Source organism: Carettochelys insculpta, chromosome 11 (genome assembly GCF_033958435.1).
Source record: "Carettochelys insculpta isolate YL-2023 chromosome 11, ASM3395843v1, whole genome shotgun sequence".
Taxonomy (NCBI): domain Eukaryota; kingdom Metazoa; phylum Chordata; order Testudines; family Carettochelyidae; genus Carettochelys; species Carettochelys insculpta.
Genome location: NC_134147.1, coordinates 37,548,911 through 37,566,703, shown reverse-complemented (window position 1 = coordinate 37,566,703; position 17,793 = coordinate 37,548,911). Strand labels below are relative to the sequence as shown.

General features: G+C 39.6%; 1 protein-coding gene across 5 annotated transcripts in view; it reads left to right on the top strand.

The window, feature by feature from the left end:
* Positions 1 to 17,793, top strand: part of CHL1 (cell adhesion molecule L1 like) — a 200,602-nt gene that overhangs the window by 96,220 nt on the left and 86,589 nt on the right. For all 5 annotated transcript variants that reach the window (XM_075004833.1, XM_075004829.1, XM_075004834.1 and 2 more), the window contains one exon: positions 15,034 to 15,211. In XM_075004833.1, coding sequence (XP_074860934.1) covers positions 15,121 to 15,211 — 91 coding nt within the window. In that variant the 5' untranslated portion in view covers positions 15,034 to 15,120. The remainder of the gene's footprint in view (positions 1 to 15,033; positions 15,212 to 17,793) is intronic.

The following is a 17,793-nucleotide window of genomic DNA, read 5'->3' as shown; positions in this document are numbered from 1 at the left end:
TGTCAGAAATATAATTTCCATCAGCAAGACCTATATCTTGTTTTTATTGATTTTTAAAAAGGCCTTTGACAGAGTTTGGCACTCAGCACTGTGGGCAACAATGAAGCAATTTAACATCAACAGTAAACGCAATGACATAATTAAAAATTTATACGAGAAGGCCAGTAGTGCAGGACTATTCAATGGTGCCGTTGGTGCCTGGTTCTGTACCACTGTGGGAGTACAACAGGGCTGCATACTCTTTCCTACCCTTTTCAACATCTTTCTGGAATGTATCATGATAGATGCTCTTGATGATCACACTGGAACCATAAGCATTGGTGGTCAATCTATAACCAACTTATGCTTTGCAGATGACATTGTTGTACTGACAGGAAGTAAAAAAGAATTAGATAACCTTGTTAAATGCCTAGATAAAACTTCAACAGAATATGGCATGGAAATAAACACAGAAAAGACAAAACTCATGACCAACAATCCTCAGGGTATATCCGCACAAATATTCATAAAACAACAGAAATTGGAAGAAGTAAAATGATTTAAGTACTTAGGGTCAATCACCTCTGACGCAGGTACAAAACCAGAACTACTCGCCAGAATAGAAATAACAACCGCAGCAATGGCAAAATTAAAACCGATCTGGAAAGACAAAAGCATATTTCTAAAGTCAAAAGTAAGGCTCATGCAAGCTCTTGTACACTCCGTCTTTTTATATGCTTGTGAGACCTGGACTCTGACAGCAGATCTAGAGCGCAAGATCAAGGCCCTTGAAATGAGGCTATACTGCAAACTTCTTAACATCCCCTACACGGCACATATTAGTAACGTAGAGATCAGAAACATCATCAACTCAGCAATCGAACCTCATTACGACCTGCTATCCAGAGTGGAAAAAGAGCAAACTAAGATGGTGCGGACACATAAGTAGATCATCAGGCCTGTCCAAGACCATACTGCAAGGTACAGTCAATGGCAAAAGTAGACCTGGCAGACAGAAAATTGATGGATAGATAATATTAAAGAATGGACAGGGATGAGTTTTGTTGCAACTCAAGAATTGGCACACGACTGCCAAAGGTGGAGAGACACTATAAGGAACGTTGTTGTGAAGGCGCCTCAGCGACCTTGGTCAAGGGACTGATGATGATGATGATGATGATGATCTTGATGAAGATATTTCTTAGCTAGAAGTTTTACATAATAATTTGTGTAAGTGCAGATAAAAGGTATATTGTGCTTCCATCCTATACTTTAAAATATCTTACAGTTATGTCTTCATTTGAACTGACTTCAGGTACCACAACGAAAGTGTTAACCTGTGAATACAAATCAGCTCCAATCATATATATCAGAAGCTGAAACAGACATGGATGCAATTTACTCAATAGTTCAATTGATTTAAATAGTACTATGTAGGCTCTTAAATTTATGCACATACTTAAGTACCTTTCTGAATATGCGTCTCTCTAATATCAGAGGCAGAAGTTGTCTGAAAAGTATTATTATGTTTCAATATAATCTTCGTAACTTGAATATCTATCTCAGTGGAGGTGCACCTATTTCTGCCATTTTACAGCTGGCCTGCTGTTTAATCACAAGTGTTAGATGAAATATTCACAATGAACAACATATTTCTCACATTTTACCATTATTTCTGTGTTTGAATAGTTCTAACACAGATCCTGACTTCTGTGTATTTATTCATTATTTGAAATTATTCAGGGACTCTTCTATGTTTAATTGAATGGTTTCGATGTGTTTCCATTGTGCATATAGCTTTTACTAGTTCATACTTCAAATTTAAGCTGCTATTACAGGATCTAGCAAGTCAGAAGATATTCCTCTCATCCATGATCGCATGAGTGTTACTCTTAGAATTAGATTTCCACTGTGAATGTCCATGACTGAATAATTGACATTTGATTTCAAGAATATTTGAGTACGTGGTTAAAATGTACTGCTTTGACAAACATTTCAGACTCCAACCTTGCTCAGAGAGACATTTATGGAAAGTTAACATAAAACTGTGGAAACTAATTTGAAATCAAATTGAATGACATTTATAAATTATTCTTAGCAATAATGACCCTGATCCAATCATATGTACTTAGCATTTTTTAATCAAAAAGACTGAGAGGCCCAAATCAGTATTGACTGGTTTTTCTTTATAAAATTATCATCTGAGCCATAGGCATATGTCAGCTGTTGCCTAGTGCTGTACCTTTTAGGAACACAAAACTCCATTGATTTAGGAGAGAGCACTGAAGACGCGCCCATCAATGTGTGTGTGGGTGTGCATGCAAAGGGGCAGTTGTCCTGGGGCACAGTGTTTCAAATTGGCCCAGAGCTCCACCTGCTCCTACTTTTACAGAAGTGACAACCAGAGCTTTGGGCCCCTTAGAAGTGCAGCAGCAGTGCAGGAGCACTGCTCCACCTGGCAGAGGTTGCAAGGGAAGCACCAAGGTTGATGAAATGCTAAGGGCTGACTGCCCTAGGTCCCTCCTCTTCTGCCCTTAGTCCTGCCTCTTCCAGGGACACAGAGCCAGATGCCCCTTCCCAACTTTCTCCAGGGCCTGAGGTGTCTGTCTGCCCCAGTGACTGAAGTAGTAATCAAGCTAAGAAGATGGTTTTGCTTTGTAATTTAAGACCTGATCCAAACTCAAATGAAGTTGATATAGAGAATTCCTGTGAGATTTGGATCAGGCCCTTGCAGAGAAATCCATTATTTTGGCAAAACCAAAGGTTATGAGTTCTTTTGGAAAGCATATTCTTAGTTGTTAATGAGGAGACTATGTACCAACAATTATTGTAAATATGAAAAATCAGTCTACTACTGGCAAATTAGAATTCAAATTTTCTGAGTCATTTATTTAGTTTTCAATCACCAAGGGCATGTAAAAAGCATGAAAGACCTTAAAAGTAGGGACCTTGTACATTGTAATTTACCAGTGTAGTGATTCAGTGCATAGATTTCCAAAATAAATTGAATTACAGACACTGTCAGAGACAATCATAGGGCAAAACTGTGGCCACAGGAAAATATAAACCACTTTAGACAACTTTTAAGCCAATTGAAAGCATAAGTTTCAGTCTACTGCGAACCATTAATAAGGCTGAATTTTAGTATTATATGCAATGAGAAGATGAAAATCCATAACAAAACATCACAAATGTACCTAAACATCTCCATTATATAGTCAGCAACTATCAGCAAAATATAAGTTCTTTTTTTCTTTTAGTAATGTGAGGTGAATAGGTATTTGCAATGTGTAAAAACATCAGGAGTGGTATGAGACATTATATGAAATCATACACTAATGAACAGATAAAGATACTGCATTTGCTATGGTGAAATTATAACTATTTGTGGGCATAGCTGAAACTTTCAACCCACTCTAAACAGGCCTCTATTTTTGCACCTGCAGTGATAGGCATAAATATCTAAGGTCAAGATATGCAAAAATGGGTGGCTAAAACTGAACTTGATAACCTCTTGACGTTTCTTCCAGTTCTATGAGATATGTGTATGTGTGTCTCTCCATATTTAGGCTCCTCCATAGATTGCCAGTTTTTCAAAAATGTTGGGGCTTTCATAGTCCCTGCTGAAGTCAATGGAAAGCTCTTACAGATATATAAATGTCATGAACACTACCTCTGAATTGTGAGATTTAAAAAAAAATAAAAATGAAAATCAACATCACCAAATTGGAAGTGCACTTCTTCTTTGAAAAGAGAGAACAGTAAAATGTCCCAGATGGCCATGTTACTGTGCTATACAAGGTCAAACTTACCCTCTTCGTGTGGTTTGACTTTATTGGTAAATAATTAAATTGGTAAATAATTAGATCTCAACCATCACAAAACTCACCACCTTCTATTGCAAATGCAAGGCAAATTTTGAGTTTGCCTTTTCCAACATAAACACATAGGTCGTGCCTACACTAATAAGTCCTTTCAGAAAAATCAGACTCTCTTCCGAAAGAACAAGCAGAGTATCCATACACAAAATGCACTCTTTTGAATTCGTCGAAAGAACATGGCGCTTCTTCTAGAGGCCCTCTTCTTCTCCCAAATGAGGAAGAGTACCTTCTTCCAAAAGAGTCTTTCATGGAAAAAAAGCATATAAAGATGCTCCACAGGCCCTGTTTGAAACAGCGGTCTTCATGGTGCTGGATTTTTCGATCCCTCACCTGTTCTTTCAAAAGAGTGGAGGCTGCGCAGACGTTCTTTTTTGAAAGAGCAGACTGATCTTTTTATCTGCTTTTTTGTGTGTGGATGTGCTCTTTTGAAAGAAGATCTTCTTGAAGACCATCTTTCGAAATATTACTGTATTGTAGATGTGGCCATAGTGACCTATATAAAACACACGAACACAAACTGCTTCATTTAGCATACATCTTTGGTAGAGAATGAGAGAACAACAAACTCGTGAGAGGCATTTGTCCCCTCAATATACTATTTTAAAATGCTTAGATACTATGGTGATACGTGTGGTTTAAGAACCTAATGGAATACAATTGAATGTAAATGAATAGAATAATTTAAGCTTTTTCTCCACCCTAAGTATTCCTAAGGTTTCTTGCATAACTTCTGTCTCTCTGTAAAAAGGCCTTTATGTACAACACACACATCCATTAACAAGTCAGTCTTGTGACAATGAGTCTTCAAGAATTTATAGGAGATCTTTGTTCAGTTTGTAGTTCTGTTGAAAATTTCCTGTGTGACTCTGGTCATGGGTCTTAATCTGTTTGGCTGTTTCTACACATGCCACTTTTGGAGAAAGTGTTATGCTAATAAACAGCCTGAAATATGCTAATGAGGTGCAGATGCAAATTACCAGTGCCTCATTAGTATAAGGTCACATGATTTGGAGTCTGGAAGATACTCTTCCGGACTCCAAAACAACATGTAGAAGTATGGCCCCAGGGGGGTCTTCCAGAAGGAAGTTCTCCTTCCAGAGGCCCATTCTTCCAAAAAATTTTTGGTGCCTCATTAGCATACTTTGGCCTGTTTATTAGCATGCTTTTTTTCCCAAAAGTGGCATGTGTAGAAACAGCCTTCTTATCTCTTTTTCCCATATGTAAAATGGGAACAGAAATAACTCATTTCCCTCACGCTCTATGTACATTGTCAGTTCTTAGTGGGACAGATCACTCTTAAATAGGAAAGTCTCTCATTGACTTACAGTGACGTGGGTTTGATGGGGCTATACCAAAATCTATGTAGAATCAGAAGTCAGTGAGGAATGTGTCAGCCATCTTTGTTAGCAGTGGGTTGTAGGTTTTTGTTTACTTGGTTGCTTTTTGTTTTCTGTAAACACATGGCAGTGGTGTTTTGCATGGGTTACATCTTTTGGCTGCTGGTAGATGCTAAAATGTTAGTTTGATTTTTAAAGCTCCAAATAGCTTAGGATCTTCCTGCGTCAAAGACTTTCTCTTGTTCTATGCCCCGCTGCTTGAGCTAAGATCAGCAAGGTAATTTGGTCTTGGCTGTCCCTGGTATGAAAGAGAGAAGTTTGCTTGTGGAGCATTTTCTAAAAGGAAGTCTGTTTCTCCTTGGTCCAAAAGTAATTGATTTTCTGGGTATATTGCAAACCCTGTCGGTCTGAGAGGGCATTGGTGGAGGGAGGTCAAATGTCACTCATGGTGGGATCTCTCTCATATGGAAGAGTGAAGTAAAGGTGAAAGTTTAAAGTCACTCAGGTCTGGTGAGTAAAATTTAAGGCCCAAGTTTTCAAAAGACAATAATGATGCCACAACTTTTCAATTCTGAACCTTACACAACTTAAATTTTCCATTAAGTACTGAGCAGCCATTTTGTGAAAACCAGGTACCTTTATGACATCTCAGGCTGGCCACTGAGAATCACTAGCCATCTTTGAATGCTTTGGCCAACATAAAATTAAATCACCTCTGTTTTTCAATTAAAGCAAATGTTCTGTCCTGCTGTACATCTTGAATTCTATTTATCTAACTTGTGCTTATTGTTTTTGTATTTGTCTGGCTCCTGATTTGTACTTTAAATGCGCAAGTTACAAACAATCTGGTTGAGGAGTTTGCTGGATTGTTAATATTGAATTTTAATAAGATTTGTAGTACTGGAGAAGTTCCAGATAACTGGAAGAAAGCCTATGTGCCAATACTTAAAGATAATAAATGGGATGACCTGGATAGTTACGGGCATGTCCATCTGACATTAATCCCAGGAAATTAATAGAAAAGATTATTTGAGACTGAATAAAAAAAGAATTAAAGTAGGCTAATATAATTATACAATTGATATGGATTTATGAAAAAGAACTTCATATCTTTTGCATACCATTAAAAGTTTGGTTGATAATGATTATAGTGGTGATGTAATCTATCTAGACACCTGCAAGACATTTGATTTGATACTACATAATATATTGATAAAAATTTAGACAGATATATCAAATAAACATTGCATACATTAAATGGATTAAAACCTGGCTAAACAATAGGCTACAAAACATAATTGTAAACTGAGAATCACCATTGAACTAGTGTGTTTCTAATGAGATCTTGTAGGGTTTAGTATTTGGTCCAATGCTATTTAACATTTGTACAGATTACCTGAGGAGGAAAACCTAAAATCATAAAGTGCATAAGCAGCAGAAATATAGGGGAATGGTCACTGACAGAGAGCAATCTGGTTTATTCAGTAAGCAGGGTTCAAGCAATATGTTTATTATGGCTAATTGTATGAGGTTACTTTGCTTATGTATTTGGCGTTGCTGTAACCATGTCTAGAATTCTGTGCCCTGTTCTGGTGTCGATAATTCAACATGGATGCTTATAGACTAGAGGCAGTTCAGAGAAAGAGCTATGAGAAAGATTACAGGATTAGAAAGTATGCTTTAGGGCTGGGGTTGGAACCCCTATGGCCTGTGGCTGGATTGGGCCTGCAGTTTGCCTGGATCATGTCCTGCCCCCAGCATTTGACTTACTGTGGCATGGGACCCCAAGCATTGCAGATTGGAACCAGGAGAGCTGGGGGAGATCCGGCCCATGGGCTCTGCCTGGTGATGGGGAGAAGCGGTTTCATGTGCTGCCACTCCCTCTCTCTCCTGGCTGGGGGAACACCAGCACTTTCTGGAGGCCTTTCCCCTATTGCTCTGATTGGCTGGAATTACAGTGAATCAGAAGAGCAGGGGGCAGTCCCTGGGAGCGGTGGGAGCCATGGAGTCACTTAAGCACCTGGAGAGTTCTGCCAGGTATATGCCTCCCCTCTCACCAAGGGCATCTGCTGCCCAGGTGCCCCACACCCAGACTGCTCCTGAAACCTCTCCCACTCAGAATCCCACTCCAGCCCACTCAGACTCCGCCCTCCTAACCTGCTTCTGCATCTCCTCCCATTCACAGCCCCATCTACAGCCTGCTTCTATACCCTATCACTTCACATAGTCCCACATCCTCCCAGTCCACTCCTTCTCATCCAGATCCAAAGCCCACTTTCTGCCAGCCTCCACAGTGGAAGTAAAAGAGTCCATGTGGATTTCATCTCCAACACTTGCTAAAATTTCCTCTCTTTCATGATGGGAACTCATTGGGGAACACAGAAGATCTCATATGCTCATGACATAGAAAAATGCCAAGTTAATTAACTAAAGATGCTGAGTGGAAAACTCTCTTCCAAGAGGCCCAGTCCCCAGGAGAGTAGCGTTTCCTCTGCTAATTGTAGCATTGTGCAGAAATTCTAATATTTTATTTTTAGTTACAATTGTTATGGAGATTAATACTTTTAAATCACAGGTCTTTATCACCATAGTTAAGATCAATGTGTCACACTGAATGATGGTGATTAAATATACTGTTTCAAGCAGTTAGTGTGTGAACCATTGAGGGGTAAATCTTGCCCAATGTAAATCTTGACTTATTAAATTCATCAAATTTACTCAGATTTTCTCCAAGACCTGACTCACCCTTGACACCTCCCCTAACTGGTTTCATCCAAAAGGTCTTATTTTTCTCTCTTCCCCTAGTCTGTTCACCAAACGTGACCATCTCCCCCATTATTAATTCTCAGATATCTTCAGGCCAGGAAGCATACAGAGAAGACAATTGTGGAAAAGTGATTAAGAGGGGAGACCCACATTGTATAGTGCACAGGAGACATCAGAAGAAAAGCTGAAGAAGGGGAAGGGTAAAGTTAAGGGAATGTGGGGTGCTTGGTTTATTTTGAATGGAGCAGAAAGATAGTTCAGGCACTTCATGAGAGGAATTGTCTAGGGACTGGGAAGTAGGGGAGCTATTTTATTAAAGTGAGAAGCATAACAAAAAGTAGAAGACTGTGCATTGGGGTGTGTAGGAGGGGAGGTTCTGCTTGAAGATTCAAGCCATAGTGAGGGAACATATTTCTTCATTGATTCTAAGAGGTTATTGAAGTTTAGGTGACATCTATACTCATCCATGGATTGATGCTTCAGATGTCAATCTTTCAAGGTTTGATTTCAAATGTCTAGTAGGGACACAACGCAATGAAGGATGAGGATGTTTCTTTAAACTCCGCACTCCTTGCTGTCAGTTGCAGTCACAAGGATTAAGGGAAGTCGATAGGAGCATTTCTCCCATTGACCTCCCTCTGTGGGGATTGGGCTGGAGTTTGAATCAAGGTACTTTGATTCCAGCTACACAATTAATGCAGCTGGAGTTTCATATCTTAATTTGAGCTTATCTCCTAACATAAACCTGGCCTAAACATGCTCTGGGTCTGTTCTCCTTAACATATGAAATATGAGTTAAATAGCTGTCGGGGCACTGTAGAGAGGGTCTTAGAATTGATGGTGTCACAAAGAGATACCCAAAATGTGAGAAAAGGAGGCTATTATGTAATCTATCTAATCTATCTTAATCAAATCAAATCTTCTTCTAAAACTAGCCATTATGTGGGCAAGGGTGCTGTGTGGTTTATCAGCATAGCTGCATCTCTACTTTTGTCATAACTGAAATTCGGCACTAGTTTTCTTTTCATCATTCATTCATTCATTCGTGTCATGCTGCTTAGCATAGGAGATCATGGCCCTCCACCCCTGTCTATTACGAGTACTCTGGAGCATCTCTACAGTACTGTGGCAATGCAACCATGAAGTGATACTATCCAATATTTTCCTCATGCTGTCTACCTCATCCTTGCTTTCCATTATACTTTCCTGTTGTCACTAAATTTTCAAGTGCAGACTTTCTAATTATATGGCCTATAAATTTTGCCTGCCTTGTTCCTATCCTATTTAACAGTGTTCTTTTGCTGTTGGCTTCATTTAAGACAGACTCATTCGTCCTTTTGGTCATCCATAAGATGCACAACATCCTTCTTAAAAACCACATTTCTGTGGCTTTGACATACTTCTCAACTTGTTTACTGATAGTCCATGATTCGCATCCATACAGGAGGACTGGTTCTACATAACATTGCAGCACTCTTTTCCTAACCTCCAATGATAAAGATCTGTTTGTGATAATGCTTCTCATTTTCTGAAATGCTGCTTTCACTTGAGCAATTCTGCATTTCACATCAGTTAAACACCTACAATCGGATGAGATATAGGATCCTAAGTACTTGAACTTAGTCACTTGACAAAGAAATGTTCCATTTGCTAGTACTTCACATGTTGGCAATACCTTCATCTCCATATTAACCATTTCTTCCGTCTTTGAGATGTTCAGCTTGAGTCCTTTCAGCTCGCTTTCTTTATTGGCAACATTAACCAGTTCCTGAAGATCTTTTTCACTTTCTGCTATTAAAACAGTATCATCTGCATACCTCAGATTGTTGACGTTACATCCTCCAATATTTAATCCTGGCAGACCTTCTATTTTGAGCATTAGTTTTTCACTGTACAAGTTAAAGAGATCAGGTGAAAGAACACACCTTGTCTCGCTCCTCGTTTTATCTTCACGTATCTACTAAGGTTTTTTCTGACCCTGATGGCTGCTGTCTGTTCCCAGTAGACATTTTTAATTATCCTCAAATCCTTCCCATCTACATCAATTCTTCCAACTGTTTTATCATTTCTTCACGTTTTACTCTGTTGAATGCTTTCTCGTAGTCAATGAAGCACAAATATATGTCATTTTGAACTTCCAGTGCTGTTTCGATTAATGGCCTTAAAATGTAGATTGCGTTACCAGAACCTCTCTCTTTCACAAATCCACATTGTTTATCAGAGATCTCAGACTGTATTTGATTTTGAATCCAGTTCATAATAATCTTCAAAAGAATTTTGGTCATATGACTCATGATACTGATTGTCCTATGCTGTTCATATTCAGTTGTACATGTTTTCTTTGGCAAGGCAATAAAAACACATCATGTTAAGTCTTCTGGTACGTGCCCTGTACTGTAAATATCATTTAAGAGTTTTGCAATTGTGTCAATACCAAAGTGTTCCAAGGCTTTTCATCAGAGATGGCTATTTTGTGGTGTGGACAAAAGTTGCCTGAAGCAGTATTTTCATCTCTTCTGTCTATAATCATGTTTAAGACAAACTAGCAGTATCTCGTTGAGCCCTTGTGCTATATAGTCCACTTATCTTTCCACATACTATATAATTAATTTTCAAACAGACACCAAGCTTTGAACAAACACCAAGCTTCTTCTTTACCAAGCCATTATTCTCCCAACATTGTTATATGGGTCTGAAACCTGGGCAACTTATAGATATCACTTCAGAGCCCTTTAAAGGCATCACCTAAGTTGCCTCCACAAGAACTTGAAGATCGAATGGGAAGACAGGCACCCCAACATTCATGTTCTGAAAGAGGCAAAGGCCACCATTACTGAGACAATGTTCATCTATAAACAACTCCACTGGACTGGTCACATTGTCCAGATGCCAGACCACTCCCTCCCAAAACGGGTTCTGTTCTCTGTCAGCTGAAAGAAGAGTACTGTAACGTAGGAGGACACTGGAAGCATTATAAGGACGTGCTGATGCATAACTTGAAGTGCAATATTGACACTTGGGAGACCCTCACCAAGGATTGCTTGAAATGGACAGAAATCCTACAAGATGGCCCTGTACATTTTGAACTTGCCCACTGACAAGCTGAGGAGGACAAGAGGCAGAGGAGGAAGGAGAGACTGGTTTTCAGTCATGGTCAGCAGCCTCCTGCCTACCTGCAAACATCTGTCCTCCCCGTAATAGAACTTGTGGTTCAAGGCTAGGCCTTATCAGCCACCTGAGAATCCACAGTTCCCATGGAAGATGATCATACTTGACAATGAGTAATCACCATCAATCGATTAAATAATCGGTTTCATTGGGGGAGAGAAGAAAAGAGGGAAAGAGAGAAGGTTATTCTCCCATCTCATCTCTGGAGCCATGCCTGACAACTTTACTTTTTAATTACCATTGACTTTTATGTAAAAACCTTTTAACATATAAGTGGCTGATGAATTAAATCTGAACCTAGCTAACTAAAAGGTCATCTCTGAAACCAACATGAGGCTTATAGAATGCAATAGTTTCATTAACATTTGCTGTACTGTACAGAATGTAAAGATGGAGATTTAAATATTTCAACCAGAAACAAAAACGACGTATTTAGCTGTACAGTATAATTTCATTTGGTAGCTGTAGAGCAGTATGTTGAGCTTTTTTGGTTGTCACTCTGTTAGTATTTATAAGCTATTTGAATACAGTAATTACATGTAGTGAAAATTGCTCCCTATGTTCAGGAGACAAATGGAAATGTAATATTTTCTTTGCTATATGATTGCTGAATATTTTTTGCTACATGCTTTTGGAAAGGGTTGTATACAATATGGAAAACTAATACTTCTTGGTTCCTTAATAAAACTGGTATGTTGAAAGATTTGTTCATTGTAAGTAGAGGACATCTCATTAAGCAAACAAATGAGCAGTCCTTAAAGCAATCAGTATTTACTATTAACTGAACAGCATTATAAATAAAGAGTTGCAGGTAAGGAACTGTGGATGATTATCTGCAGTGAATTCAAATTACCTGCTTTAAGCCTCGGGCAGAGAAAGGAAAAAATAGAGGGATACAGAAAAAAGATAAGGCATGTAAAATATGTACAATATATATTCAGAACATTCATATTATTTTCTTGCAAAAAAGTAGTCCCGGTGGATTTATCCCTTCTGCAATTGTAACACAATGTGTTACTGTTCCTCCAAGTCAGGTCCTTCAGTGCAGACTCTTGTTGTAAACCTTCCTGAAGGACAAAGGGTAGCAAGACGCTATTTTGGAAAGAGTACATTTCTGAGGTAGGAACCAGCTTGGTGATTCGAGCTGTTAAGTGTACCGAATCCTAGATTTTGCAAATCCTTGCTTGGCACACAGCAGACAGCATGAGACCATTGTACTATGGCACAAAATCCTGCTCATAGCTGCCAGGATTGTGCAGCTATACGTGAAAAATGTTGTGTGAATGATTTAATGAATTAAATCGTGCCTTTACAAATTATGTGCTTTTGACATAAATTTCTGAGCCGACTTAAGAGTCTGTGCTTCAGAAAACTTGGGGATAAACTGGATGTTCTGTCATCTGGAGGTTTTCAGGGCTTTCTAGGTCAGGTGGTTGGAAGGTGGAATGTTTGGATTGGTGGATGTGAGAAAGTAGGTGGGAGGGGCTAAGGATGTCTAGTTTAACCATGGGCCTGAGACATGATGGGGCTGCCTACTGCATAACAACCACGCAAATTGCCTAATAGTTGGCAGCCATCCCCTGTCTGTTTGTCAGTATTTGTGAGAATATTCCCCCTTAGTGGACATACTTCCCTGTTTGATCACTACCTTAGTGTTCAGAGCTCAGGGCAGAAAGGGGATGGACCAAGATAAAAAAGGGCATGTATGAAGAGACATGCTTTTAAGAGATTGCCCTATCACATCCTTTCTTAGACGTGACACGTTACTGTGCAAGAGTGGCTGCCAGTAGGCAGCTGAACAGAGTCATATTCTTAACCCCAAAGGAGAACCTCACACAGGGCTAGGTCATCACTTTTGTAGTGTGCTTTGATAAAGGGGCAAAGCAATCACAATGCCCCAGGAGTAGTCCAGGAAGCCTGCTGTTACCTAGAGAGTCACAATCTGCCTCCCAGTCTCAAGTGACTTGCTCTAGGGAAGAAATAATGTATTCTAGGCCATCACTCGGAATCAGTGTAAGAAGGCAATATCCCAGAAAAGCAGGAGAGTAGGGCATTTCCTTTTCGAGTCATGAACTCGTTTCTCTCCATTTGGCTGAAGAGTAGTTTGTGAGCTTACTCTGGTCCCACTTTCTAAGTACGGCAAAAGAAACCTGAGTGAGGAATAAAAACTCTCTGAAGTGGAAATGTTTGACTTCCACTCCCTCCAGCCCCTTCCTCCTCATCACTATGTCTGATGCAGCAAAGAAGGTGCCTTGTCACAGCATAAACTGCAGTTCTTTTGACCACTGAAATTGCAAGCAGGGCATACTTGAGTTGTAACTAGCACTGATTAAGGTCTTGGATTGATTGTCTGTAATCGTAAGTCAGAGAGTGGTGAGCAGGGCAAGGAATGGAGGGAAACCTGGCACTGCATTAACAAGTGGTGGGCAGCCATTGACTGACTGTTAAGTTTGCCAGCCCATTGACTTAAAATGTGTTGGCTTGTTGAATCTTCTCAATGGTTTGGACTGTTAGAACACATCCCTGTAAATACAAGTTAGTGGATGTAATATACATTGTTGTCATGTAAATATTGAAAAGTGGCTGCGCTTAAGCTCTGCTGAAATGCTCCAGGACACTGTTCTCACATTTCTGGGGAACCCGGGTCAAAGTCTTACAAGTGTTCTGGAACTTAGGTGCTAGCATGTTTAGACAACTGCTCGCACCCTCTAAGAAGTGCATTTCTCCTGCAGAAGTGTGAGATTGGGGTGTTGGTGTGAGGTTTAGCAGTTAGACTTTTCCTTTGTCTCTCCCATACTGTGGCTAAATAAGAGTATTCGCAAAGACTATTTCAAGTGTGAAACAGCGCTTCGAATTTTCAGAGGTCCGGTAAAATTTGTTTCCGTTTTCACTTTACCAGAATTCAGATGCCCTGACTTTCACTTGTGCATTGTTTTTCCTCCTTCACAAACCTCTAAACAGAACACAGTCAAAATTTGTACTTTCTACGTGGCTTTGAGTCAGAAGCTTTCAAAGCTGCTCAATTTGCCACAGTTTCCACTTTGAAGTATCAGTGGGCGAGCTGCGGCTATATGCGAGCCGGCACTTCAAAGTTGAACACTTCGGAGTTGCCGCGGGAGAGAATTAGCTTAATGAAGTGCTGCATGTGCAGCGCAGCACTTCATTAATAATCTCCTGACACCCTCTTACCATCCTCCCTTCAAAGTAGGGAAGCAGTGTAGACAAGCCCATTTAGGCTTAAATTAGAGCTAACTAAAAGCACAGAATGCTGAGAGCCAGGACTGGTGGCTGTAAACAAACTTTATGGGACCACAGAAAACTTGGGTACACCCATGATAAGCAGTCACCTGGCTAACTAAAATCATGCTGAATTACAGAGTTTGTTGGCTGAGAGAGTTCTGGATTAGAGAGGGTCAACCTGTATTATAATTAAGGAAGAAAAGCAAATGTTTATTAGGATAGTAATGAGATGTATTTGTTTAAATGCCCTGTTTTAAGAATAAATAAAAGATAAAGAACATATGAAACTTATAAAGAGGGTCACTAGAGTTCAGAATCTCCTTCACTGGATCTGTTACACCGCTTTCCAACTAGCAATGTTCTCCATTAGAAAAAAAATACAAACTGGAATGATTGCAAATATACCAGTCTCTGCTCTTAAGTGCAGTGCAAAAATATCAGATTTCTGTGGTATAACTGCAATGAATATGTGTTTTTCTGTTGCTATAATTCTATTGTAATACCTTTCAAAAGCAAGGGGGGGAACTTCACAATTTAATATACCTTTAATAGGCTTACTTTTTTGCTTTAGCTCTGAACTCTTGAGCTTTGCTTTAATTTACTTCTTCATTAAAGTCAAGTTACTATAGTAAGCTTATATGACTGTTACTCCTTTTTACTAGATTTGCAAGTTCACACCTTTACATCTGAGTTGAACTGGTGGGAGAAAAACATTCATTCTGCTTGGAGTCCCTGTTTTCAGAAGCGGGATGGAGACTCTGTTAAACACAAAAAGGATCAACCTATGTCTGCTTTTCTTTGTATTAAATTTAGCAGCAGCAATTGAAATACCATTATCAGGTGAGTCGTGGCTGTTCATGGAATTCTCTGCTTTCTTATCCCCCACCTTCCACACCCGCAAACAAACAAACAAACCAACAAAACCTTTCTTTCTCCCACTGATTCAGACATTCCATTTTACATTTTATTTTTCCTTAAGGTGGTCTTTTGAAATTTATGCATGATAAAATTGTAATTTAGTTTCTTCAGACCCATTTAGCTGCTGCTGTAAACTGATCTAGATACCACATCACTGACCTCTGAGATCCTACCCTCTGGCATGCTCAAAAATTTCATTTCTGTCCTATACATAAATCTCTCAAGTCTTTCTGCAGCTTGTCTCATATACATATCCATTTATTTATTTATTTGCCTTGTAACCTGGTGTTTGATTTTCAAAAAAGCTCATGTGTGGATCTCTAGGAATAGTTTTATCCCAGGAGAATATTTCCCATCACTTGAATGCAGCTATCAAGAGTAGCAACTCCACTCATGTCTAGCCTTGGTACACATCAAACAGAATATTTTACCTTGCCAGTGGTTCTTCAGTGCATGTGTAAAATATATAATGAACTTCATGAATGACCAATCTCACTGGGGTCAGTGCATCTAGGTAAAGGAGCAAGGGGAGTAAGACTGATCCCCCAAATTGCATTTCATGCAGGCAAATAAATATGTCTGATTACACAATATAAAACTGTAAAACAAATCTTATCCCATTAATATTGTGTTTAGATAAATTGTCTCACTTATTTTCATAAGAAGAGAACAAGCAGGGCTTTTTTCCCCTAGGCGTTCAGTGCCTGATCCTTAAATTTATTTAGGGGTCTAACTACTATTGATTTATTTTTTGGATCTGTACCTCAGACACTGCAACCTTAAGAGTCGTATAAGTCAATGTTTGTTCATCTTTTTGAGACCAGGGAATGCCAAACAATATTTTTATGTGCATCACTAATGAAAATTTTCTGCAAAAAATAGGCTTCAAACCAAAAAGCAAAGCAAAGCAAACAAAAACAGCAACATATACAGAAAAAACAAACTGAAGGCAGTGAAGATTTTATCTACTTTTAATAACATAAAATATATACCATCTTTGTGTGATAGCTTTTCCTGACTTTAATTTGTCACAGAACCCTTTTAAACTCAAAAGAATTTTGCAGAACCTACTCCCAGGCTCTACCCCCTTGGCCCCCAAACCCACTCCCCATCTCCAGGTTTTACTTTCCTCAGCCCCCAATCCACCCCCCTATGACCAGGCTTTACTGCCATCCTTGAAATCACCCCCCTTCTGCATACTTAACTCCTCTCAGCCCCAAATCTGCTGCTCTATTTTCAGGATTAATCTGCCTCATTCCTAAATCAGGACTAGCCCATCCATAGTGCTGGCTGGGGAGCCTGCGCTAGCTGGCCACATATATCCGGTAGAAGGAAGGCTAATGTGGAGATGTTTCGCTGGAAGGAGTGAGCTGAGCCATGCCCACTGGAGGGCTGTGGGCACTAGGGTAGCGAGGCAAGTGAGGGGCTGTCTGCAGCTCCCTCTCCTGCTGCCACTGAAATAATGAAACTAAATTTAATTGGTTTAATGGCTGGATCCCTCCCACCACCCTGCCAACTGTTAAATCAATGAAATTTAGTTCTACTGTTTCAGCAGTGTCAGGGAACAGAGCTACTTTAAAAAGTGGTATGCAGCTCTGGAGCCATAAAGTAATTTTCTCACAGAACTCTAATTTTCATTTTGCAGAACCCAGCATTTTGCGGAATATCATTTAGGAAACACTGGTGTATGATATCAAAAAACTGTCAGATGTTCACGGCACACCTGTGAGATGTTCACAGAACACCCGTGGTCTGTGGAACATAGTGTAAGAAATGCTGCTATAAGCAAATTCAAAGCATGTTGAGGAAGACTCGTCTATGACTTTAGGGCACTGGCCCACTTTAAGGCACAGCCTTCCCCCGAGACCCCAGCAAGAACTCTGAGTGACGCCATGAATCCTCCACAGCAGGTCCAGTTCCACTTATTAAGGATTACAGCATATACTCCCGTGACTGGCTAGCTCTACACACCTGTACAGGGAGGCAGTCCCTTCCTTTGCAAGGGACTAGAACCAGCATACAGACCCAAGCAATCCTTTCATTCAGCTGTGCACAAGATTGAATTTGTAGTCAAAGCTGGGACAGGTTCCCTGCCCTTTCATCTGAATGTAAAGACTATCTCTGGGGAACCATCTGTCCCTTAATTGTTGGAATTAAACATTTATATGTTAATAAAAAGGAATTATATCTGAATATTTATAAGCTAGTGGGAATGGGTGGACTCAGTAGAGAGGCAAGGTGTTCAATAACACATGGTGCAGCAAGAGGCTACATTTTATTGGGGCTATGAGCTTCAATGATACTTCAACTTGAAAGGGAAACCAGAGATCATGCCTATTTTCCTTCTGGTTGTATATAACAATGAGATGATCTGTTATCCTAGCTAAAAGTGCAGAACACATTCTCTATTGTGTGCCTCTGTTACTCATCACTCTAATTCTCATAGAAAATTCAGTGAAACATCAATGGTTTGCTATCTGCATAGTAATAATGCACATTCATGC